At 39.4% G+C, this 10,044-nt stretch overlaps 1 protein-coding gene across 2 annotated transcripts in view; it reads right to left on the bottom strand.

The window, feature by feature from the left end:
• HLTF (helicase like transcription factor) overlaps nucleotides 1-7,010 on the bottom strand; it is a 72,343-nt gene extending 65,333 nt beyond the window's left edge. For both annotated transcript variants that reach the window (XM_024131841.3, XM_024131842.3), the window contains exons 1-2: nucleotides 6,318-7,010; nucleotides 4,936-5,143 (exon numbers count right to left, since the gene is read on the bottom strand). In XM_024131841.3, coding sequence (XP_023987609.2) covers nucleotides 4,936-5,143; nucleotides 6,318-6,694 — 585 coding nt within the window. In that variant the 5' untranslated portion in view covers nucleotides 6,695-7,010. The remainder of the gene's footprint in view (nucleotides 1-4,935; nucleotides 5,144-6,317) is intronic.
• Nucleotides 7,011-10,044: the final 3,034 nt, after the last annotated feature.

Below are 10,044 nucleotides of genomic sequence, written 5' to 3'. Positions count from 1 at the left end.
TTCTCAATGGTGAAAAACTGAAAGCATTTCCTCTAAGATCAGGAACAAGACAAGGATGTCCACTCTCACCACTATTATTCAACATAGTTTTGGAAGTCCTAGCCACAATCGGAGAAGAAACAGAAATAAAAGGAATACAAATTGGAAAAGAAGAAGTAAAACTGTCTCTGTTTGCAGATGACATGTTACTATACAGAGAATCCTAAAAGGCCACCAGAAAACTACTAGAGGTAATCAATGAATTTGGTAAAGTTGCAGGATACAAGATTAATGCACAAAAGTCTCTTGCATTCCTATACAGTAATGATGAAAAGTCTGAAAGAGAAATTAAGGAAACACTCCCATTTACCAATGCAACAAAAAGAATAAAATACCTAGGTATAAACCTACCTAGGGAGACAAAAGACCTGTATGCAGACAAGTATAAGACACTGATGAAAGAAATTAAAGATGATACCAACAGATGGAGAGATATACCATGTTCTTGGATTGGAAGAATCAATATTGTGAAAATGACTATACTACCCAAAGCAATCTACAGATTCAATGCAATCCCTATCAAATTACCAATGGCATTTTTTAGAGAACTAGAACAAAAAATCTTAAAATTTGTATGGAGACACAAAAGAACCCAAATAGCCAAAGCAGTCTTGAGGGGAAAAAACCGAGGTGGCGGAATCAGACTCCCTGACTTCAGACTATACTACAAAGGTACAGTAATCAAGACAATATGGTACTGGCACAAAAACAGAAACATAGATCAATGGAACAAAATAGAAAGCCCAGAAATAAACCCACGCACCTATGGTCAACTAATCTATGACAAACGAGGCAAGGATATACAATGGAGAAAAGACAGTCTCTTCAATAAGTGGTGCTAGGAAAACTGGACAGAAAAATGTGCAGAAGACCTTAATAGACATTTCTCCAAAGACGACATACACATGGCCAAGAAGCACAGGAAAAGCTGCTCAACATCACTAATTATTAAAGAAATGCAAATTAAAACTTCAATGAGGTATCACCTCACACCAGTTACAATGGGCTTCATCAGAAAATCTACAAACAAATGCTGGAGAGGGTGTGGAGAAAAGGGAACCCTCTTGCACTGTTGGTGGAAATGTAAATTGATACAGCCACTATCGAGAACAGTATGGAGGTTCCTTAAAAAACTAAAAATAGAATTACCATATGATCCAGCAATCCCACTACTGGGCATATACCCAGAGAAAACCATAATTCAAAAAGACACATGCACCCCAATGTTCACTGCAGCACTATTTACAATAGCCAGGTCATGGAAGCAACCTAAATGCTCATCGACAGACAAATGGGTAAAGAAGATGTGGTACATATATACAATGGAATATTACTCAGCCATAAAAAGGAACAAAACTGAGTCATTTTTTGAGATATGGATGGATCTAGAGACAGTCGTACAGAGCGAAGTAAGTCAGAATGAGAAAAACAAATATTGTATATTAACACATGTATGTGGAACCTAGAAAAATGGTACAGATGAACCGGTTTGCAGGGCAGAAGTTGAGACACAGATTTAGAGAACAAACGTATGGACACCAAGGGGGGAAAGCCACAGAGTGGTGGGGATGGTGGTGTGCTGAATTGGGCGATTGGGATTGACAAGTATACACTGATGTGTATAAAATGGATGACTAATAAGAACCTGCTGTATAAATAAATAAATAAAATTAAATTTAAAAATTTTTTAAAAAAGAAAGATAATCATAAAAAAATCCAAGAAAGATTACTTGAAAAGATGAAGCAGATAAATCTCTATCAAGGCTAAACAATAAAAAATAAGAATAGAAGCAAATACATAACACAAACAATGAAAACAGGACTATAACCATAAACACAGTTAAAATATTTTTACGTTTATATGACTACTATGTCAACTCCGTGGCGATAAGTTTGAAAATATAAATGGATGCTTTTCTTTAAAAATATGAATTGCCAAAATTGACTCAAGAAGTATCTGAATTATGCTGAGTTTGAATGAAGCCAGACTTAAAAAGTACATACTATATGATTCAATGTATATGAAGCTCTAGGGAATCCCCTGGCAGTCCAGTGCTTAGGACTCCGTGCTTCCACCACAGGGGGTACGGGTTCAATCCCTAGTCAGGGAACTAAGATCCCACATTTCTGCATGTCGTGAGGCACAGCCGAAAAAAAAAGGATATGAAGCTCTAGAATAAGCTCAACTAATCTACAGTGACAGAAATCAGACTGGTGGTTCTTCAGGCAGAGGCAGGAATGAAGGACTGCAACAGAATACAAGAGAACTTTCAGAGGTGATGGAAATGATCTATATGTTGATGGGGTGGTGATTATCAGGTATATATCTTTGTTAAAACTCTTAGAATCATATACTTAAAATGCTTGCATTTATAAATATATATAAATCACATCTTAATAAAGCGGAAAAAAGTTGAAAATAATAAAAAGTATGCAAAGATAAATACCTCAACTTTTATTATAAGATTTCTATCAGTTATGAACTCCAAAACATCCATCAACAAGAAAAAAGTACGATAAAGATCTGTATTGACATGAAAAGATATTCCTAAAATTTTACTTTAAAACAGGTAATTACTATAATAGGCATAATATGATCTTCATTTTTATTAATATACAATATGATTTAAAGTCACATGTATATTTTCTCAGAGTAAAGCGTGGAAGACATAACAACATAAGTTGTGATTCTGGATTCAGGTAGAGTTGATACTTTTTCTTTTAGCAATTTTAAAATAATAAATGTGTATTACTTATAAAATAAATAATATACATTTTGTAAAATAAAAAAATTAATGATTAGTTTTAATCAGCTCATCACATTTGTATTAGCTTACCAGTGTCACAGAAATCATTCTAAGATCAACAAACAGTGATAGTTCTAAGATCAATAACAAGCATGATCTAATATTTCACAATGGTTTAAAATAATTTAAAAACAATGTTATGTTTTGAAAAAATTTCACAAATCCAAAATAGGAAAGTTCCGAAATGAATATGAGAGCTAGAGAAAAGATGGATATATGAACTGAGAACTGACAGATTTCAGGAAAAAATTAGAAAAGAAAAACTATTTCAGAATTAAAGAATAAAGTAGAAAGAACACAAAAGTGAACAGATCTTGTAAAAAACATGGTAAGGGAAATAAATGATGAAAAACAGAAAAGTGAAAAAATATGATAAAAAGGATTTCAGAGGAAGTAATAGGCATTTACATATGGCATACGTATATGCAGAGGAGATGTAATAGAGAGAGTAGAATGGAGTCCTTTGAAGAAAAACAAGCTCTGAAACAAAACAAACATTTAAAACCATAATTGAAGTTTTCTGAAATAGAAGAAAACGAAGTTACAGAACGTCAACACTAAGACATTGCCTAATGAAACTTTTGGACTTTCAAGATAAGGAAAAATATCCTTTAGTTATCCAAGCAAAATAATTCCAATTGATCTACATGGGAGAGAAATCATATTGGCATCAGAATTTTAACCAGCAACATTTTATACAACACCAAGATATTGTGGAGAGAAAATATGGGACAAGGATTTTATATTCAACCAAATTGTCCTTGAAGCATATAAGTACCCCAAGTACAAACATACAAAACTCAGGAAATATTGTTCCTTCCTAAGGAATCTCCTAGACAACACACTTCAACACATTTCAGACAACCATAAAATGATCTGAGAAGCTCTAATATTACAAAGAAAATACGAGAGAATAAAACACTAGACAATTCTTTCCCAAGGAGTCTCCCGCAAAATATACTTCAGACAACCAAAAAATGATTTGAGAAGCTTCGCCATAAGAAAAATATGGGGGAATGGAAGAACTGGTAAATCCAACTTTCCAAAGAACAATATATGCAGTTTCTGCAATAAATCAATGACATGAAACAAAGGGCAGGGAGGTGACTTACATAACAACCAAAGGTACTATTATTAACTTGTTTTGATCCTGATTAAAAAAAATTAACAATAAAAAGGCATTTTAAAACAATTAAGAAAACTGATTATGTATTTGTTATTGGATGTAATAGAGAATTATTATTAATTTTGTTAAGTACAACGACATAAGAAAATGCCTGAATTTTTTTTAGAGATACACACTTAAATGGTGTAAAGTGATACAGTTGGAATATTTACTACCCAAGAAAAAGAGAAAAAGTGATGAAGCTAATGTGCAAAAAACTTGTTAACTACTGAATCTGGATCATGGGTATATGGAAGTTTACTGTATTATTCTACTTTTATGCATGTTTGAAATTTTTCATAATTAAAAAAATAAAACTAGAGATATATCATCCAGATAACACAGAGGCATACTAGACAACCATGACAAAGACAACTGCTTTCTCTATCTTCGTCTCTGTTCTCTCTCTCTCACACACACACAATGCAGAGACTAGAGATACAAAAAGATAAACACAGGAAGAAAAAAAAGTACCTAAAAATAGACAATTCCCTTATCTAGTATGAATTGATCTTCCTAAATTAAAAATATTAAAGTGTAGAAATGTGCTAAGGGACAGGAGAGGAGAAAGCAATGGACTGACTTGGAAGTCATTTTGCAAATGTACCACATAGTATCGGTGCTTTTTGAGCAAATCATTTAACCTTCCTGAGCTTCAGTTCTACAAGGGGATAACAGATGTCCTATCTACCTCAGAGACACTGTAATGATCAAATGAGACCATACAGGAAACAATGCTTTGTATATTATAACCATGATATAAAAGTAAAAGAATATTAATAATTAGGTATTTGTTAACTCTTGCCCAGATATATTTCAATTACTTAAAGTAAATATTTACTGCACATATCACCTTCTAATCCTTATTTTCTAGGTTAATAACATATCATATCACATTAACTTAATATCTAATGTTATACTCACTACTCCTGTGTAATAGCGTAGTCCAACTACATGACCTCTCAAAGTTCCAAATAAAACTGAATCTAGCTCTTCATCGCTCGTTAGGAAATCATCTGGAGGAATAATATCTTGGAATTCAAAACGAGGAAAGAAAGTTGGATATGAGAGGCGTGGAAAATTTCCATGGACTCCGTACTGGACAGTCTGCAAGTACTTCCAAACAGGATCTCTATTAAAAAAACAAAAACAAACAAAACAACAACAAAACCACACACACAGAAAAACAATACAATATTTAACCAAATATTTCTCAAAGACCATACCATATTTAAAGGCCAATTGTTTTCTCACATTTTACTTCAACAAATTAAATCTTATGTGGGAAGTGCTGTATAAAGATTAATCGCGTTCCTCTGGTTAAAGCAAGAATTGGAGTTGCGGAGGTTTCTAGAAACCCTACCTGTTCAATAATGTGTCTTCTACCCTCAGGTATTCAAAGTGAAAACCCCAATAAGGGTTCACAAATCTCTTTCCTAGTCTGCATCACCTACTTAAAATGAAATATATGTGATGTCTGTAACTAATTATACACCAAAATTTCAATACATCTTGAGCTAGAAGAGACTTGAAAATACTGAACTTTTTTACACGAAGCCATTTACAGCTTTACAAATAATACATCCAGCAACCACTACTTTAATTCCCTTCGCCTAGAACCCTTATTTTATTCAGGTATCCTAACGGTGCCACCATGGGAAGCTGACCTCAAGTCCCCCACTCCCGTTGGTTTAAGGGTAACCTCAACCCCCCTATGGAGAATTGTTTCCGGAACGGGTATGTAAACCAATCTGGACAATGAAAAGTAACAGGAAGTCGGCTGGGAGGCTTCCAGGAAGCTTCTACTTCGCTAAGAACGGAGAGAAGCTATTTCCCCTGCGTTCTCCTTGCACGTCACGCGTCCTGCTTTTGGCTCCTCTGCAGATATTTGCAAGTCTGTGCATGCACATCAATTGTGAGGTGCTTGGGGACGGGCTGTCTTACCCGGCCCTTTCGGCCGAGCACAATGCCCGGCGCACAGTGGGTATCTCATGGGTGTTTTGCGGAATAAAGCACAGGGCGAGAAGAGACCCCGGCTAAGGAGTGGAGCTTAGAGCCCCAGGCCCCCTACAGCCCTTGACAGAGATTTCCCCAAGGCCCTGGCACGAGAGTCGCCACCCCTCGCCCGCCGAGACTCTGCATTTATTTCTCCCGCGGCTACAGGAGCCGCCAGCGGGACGAACACCAGCTGCGCAGCTCGCAAGGGGAACTCGAAGGAAACGCGGGGAAGGTCAGGTTCATCTCGGGACGCGGCCACGCCGCTACCCCCGGCGCCCCACACCCTCCGCCCCCTTCACCCCCTTCACCTCTTGAACTGGATCCAGGACATGGCGCTGAGCGGGTGACGAGAGGAACTTAGGAGCCCGGGATCGTTCTCGAGCCGCCTGGATAAGCCTCCTTCCAGGCCTCGGGGCCGAAAAGCCTGGGACAGGTTCCGAGGGCCGAAGCAAGAGCGAGCTTCTGCAAGGTAAGACGCCGCGAGCCGAGCCAGACGTCGACGTAGTCTCCTTCCAGCAGTAATGTGAGAGGCCAGCGACGCTTTGTGACTGGCACCCGGAACGTCCAATCCCGAGGAGGGGCCTACGGAGACCAACCAAGTAGAGCACAGCAGGGTGAGCAACTCCGCCCCGCGCAGCGATTCAAAGACGGGAGGAGGGGGTCCCGGCTGCAGGGGAGGTTCCATCCGGGTTCTTCCTCGCCCCCAAGGCAGGGGCGAGGGAAAGGCACGCGGTTCGAGGAGCCCGGCTGCAGTGCTCAGGGTGTGCACGTTTCTGTTTGATTCCCCGGCTCAAAGAAAGGGCGACGCCTCTCCTTTCCGCTGTTTCGCTCAGGCCCTAAGCCTCGGCCCCATTCTTCAGGTCCTACCACCATCCTGCCTCTAATTTTCCCTTTATCTTATGTGGCATGTAGTAGTGTCTTCCACTGCGTAAGCTCCTTTCCTTCGTTTATCTGCGGTGAATCCGGGTAGTTGCCCTCAAAATATGCATTTTAAGCCCCACGAGCGAATCAATGAGCCACACCGGGTACAGAGATTAATCGGAATTTAGATTTATGGCGTTCCCCCTCCATCTCTCCCTCTCTCCCTCTCCCACCCCCCCCCACCTTTTTTTGGGGGGGCAATTTTCATTTCTACTAGAGGGAAGCCATAAAATGTGATGAGAGCACAAGAACCTTGTTGGTAGCTGCTGGAAGTGGTCCAGCCTCCCCTGAGGGCACGTGGCTGTCCCTGCAAGGTGGGAAGAAGCTGGTTTTCCTCGGGGAACTGTAGGGGTCGCTCCCAAGTGCTCCATGGACGGCTTTTGAGACTCTGAGGAGACTTAGGAGAATTCAGATTTGAGTGGGTGGGCCAGTTCGTCCCGCTGCCAGCCAAGGTGCTGGCAGGGCTGGTCTCTACGCCTTGGGAGGCTTGTATAATACCTGGTGCAGCAACAGCACCGGGGTAAGAAGCTGTTGGTGTAACTGTCAACAGATGTGCAGGATCAAAGAGGAAATGTATTTGAGAAAGTGATTAGTATTGACCCTTGCCCTTCAAAGAATGGTCCATTTCACACTTCCATCAGCAGAGTAAGAGAGATGGTCAATGAAACAGTTTTTCAGGAGGCATTTGTTCACTATCTTAAACTATTCGATCTGTAAATATGAAGCTGCAGTAGAATGAGAAATAGAATTTGCAGCAACTTATTACTTCATCTCACTAAACAGAAGGAAGATGAAGGGAGTGGCATTTCAAATTATTTTAGTTATTTTTAAAATAAATTTATTTATTTATTTTTGGCTGCGCTGGGTCTTTGATGCTGCGTGCGGGCTCTCTAGCTGCAGCGAGCAGGGGCTACTCTGTTGCGGTGCGCAGGCTTCTCACTGCGGTGGCTTCTCCTGTTGCGGAGCACAGGCTCTAGGCACGCTGGCTTCAGTAGTTGTGGCTCGCGGGCTCTAGAGCACAGGCTCAGTAGTTGTGGCGCGTGGGCTAGTTGCTTCGCGGCGTGTGGGATCTTCCCAGACCAGGGCTCGAACCCGTGTCCCCTGCATTGGCAGGTGGATTCTTAACCACTGCACCACAGGGAAGCCCTATTTTAGTTATTTTACTTTCTTCTGTAAGTATTATAAGGCAAATGGCAGTATAGTTCAATTTTGAATGTGCCAGATCTAAATAAGTTCTTGAAAAATATGCCAAAAAATGCCCCAATTGAAAATGTTTTGTGTGTAAAGTTAATAAAGAAGTTATGCTCATCAGACTGAAAGATAAATTTCAAATCTGGCAATACCTATCAGGTAAACCTGACCCTTTCAAGACTTGAAACCTATGAATAATGACTCTCCCATGGTTAAAGAATGTGGATTGAATGAAGTAAAAATTTGTTATTTAAAGTCAACATTTTTGTCCGTATTGTCACTATTTTACATCTCAGATCTAGCAGCTGAACTTAAACTTGAATACTTTCATTTAATTGTTCTTTATTTTTAGTTTTTAAAAAGAAGTCAATTTGTACTAGTTTGATTAAAATGTCACAACACGAATTCAGACGGGAAAATGGTTTCTGAAAAATAAACATTTGTAACTGGAAAAAAGAGAATGGGAACTGTACAGTGGCTTCTGTGTTGGACTGATGTGTAAGGAGGATAGTGTCACAAAGAGGATAGTGAGGAAGATAAGGGCCAGATTACATAGAAATTTATGGTCTGTGGTAGAGTTTGCATTTTATGTTCAATGCAATAGAAATGCATTAAATGTTTTAAGCAGGAGAATGACAATCTAGATTAGGCTTTAAAAAATTCACTCTGTCAGCTCTGTGAGAATGGATTATAGGGAGCAAGAACAGAAATGGAGAAACTGGTTAGTTGATAATTAGAAAACGATTGTGTCCAGGTTAAGAGATGATGATAGCTTGGAACGGGGAGGTGATGAAGCTAAGACGACCAAAAGGGTTTACTGATGGATTTGGATATGGGAGCTGAGGGAGGGGAAGGAATAAAAAATTCCTCCAGCCAGCCACCCAACTCCTAGTCATAAGCATGCTTTCTCATCCTCTACCCCCCTTTATGCAAATTAAACATGTCATTCCCCTGTTTGATGCTGTGAGCATGCAGTCAAAAGAATGGCATGGGGGCTTCCCTGGCAGTGCAGTGGTTACAGACTCCATGCTTCCACCGCAAGGGGCACATGTTCGATCCCTGGTCGGGGAACTAAGATCCCACATGCCTCGCGGCATGGCCAAAAAAATAAAAGATAATAAAATAAAATTTAAAAACACAAAAGAATGGCATGTATGGCTTTTTATAATCTGTCCCCTACTTCCCACTCCTGTCACTTCCCAACCCACCCTGCCTATAATGGCCTTCACATACATAACCATAAGGCCATTCTCACACCCAACAGAATTAATAATCAATCCTTGATGTCTTCTAATAACTAGTTCATTGTCCAATTTTCACAATTGTCTCAAAAAATGTTCTTTAATAGTTTGTTAACAAAAATAGAATTTTGAAGCCCTTGGCAAAGAAAATAACTTAAGAGTCTGACTTTCCAAAAGTCTGGCTTCAATACAAAAACTTCCAAGTTTATGTCATAACTAATAGATTCTGGAAGAATATATGATGTTGTACGAACTTGCTATTTTTTCAATTCATTCACCCAAAAGGAGATAGAGACAAAGTTAAATGGAAGAGGAGAATTTGGGGGAATGACATAGGAGAGTTCAGAGAAAATCTCTAAGTGAATCTTAAGGAAAGGGCCTGGAATGCCTGGGCCAAGTGCCACAGAATGAGGGATGGTAGCCTAGCAAAGTTCCTGGAGGTCCTATGAGAATAGGAAACTGTGACTCATTTTCCAGAGAGTAGCCTCAAGAGTCTGCAGATCTTTTTTTTTTTTTTAACATCTTTATTGGAGTATAATTGCTTTACAATGGTGTGTTAGTTTCTGCTTTATAACAAAATGAATCAGTTATACATATACATATGTTCCCATATCTCTTCCCTCTTGCGTCTCCCTCCCTCCCACCCTCCCTGTCCCACCCCTCTAGGTGGTCACAAAGCACC

Source organism: Physeter macrocephalus, chromosome 1 (assembly GCF_002837175.3).
Source record: "Physeter macrocephalus isolate SW-GA chromosome 1, ASM283717v5, whole genome shotgun sequence".
NCBI lineage: Eukaryota > Metazoa > Chordata > Mammalia > Artiodactyla > Physeteridae > Physeter > Physeter macrocephalus.
This window is presented reverse-complemented; position numbering and strand designations above follow the sequence as displayed.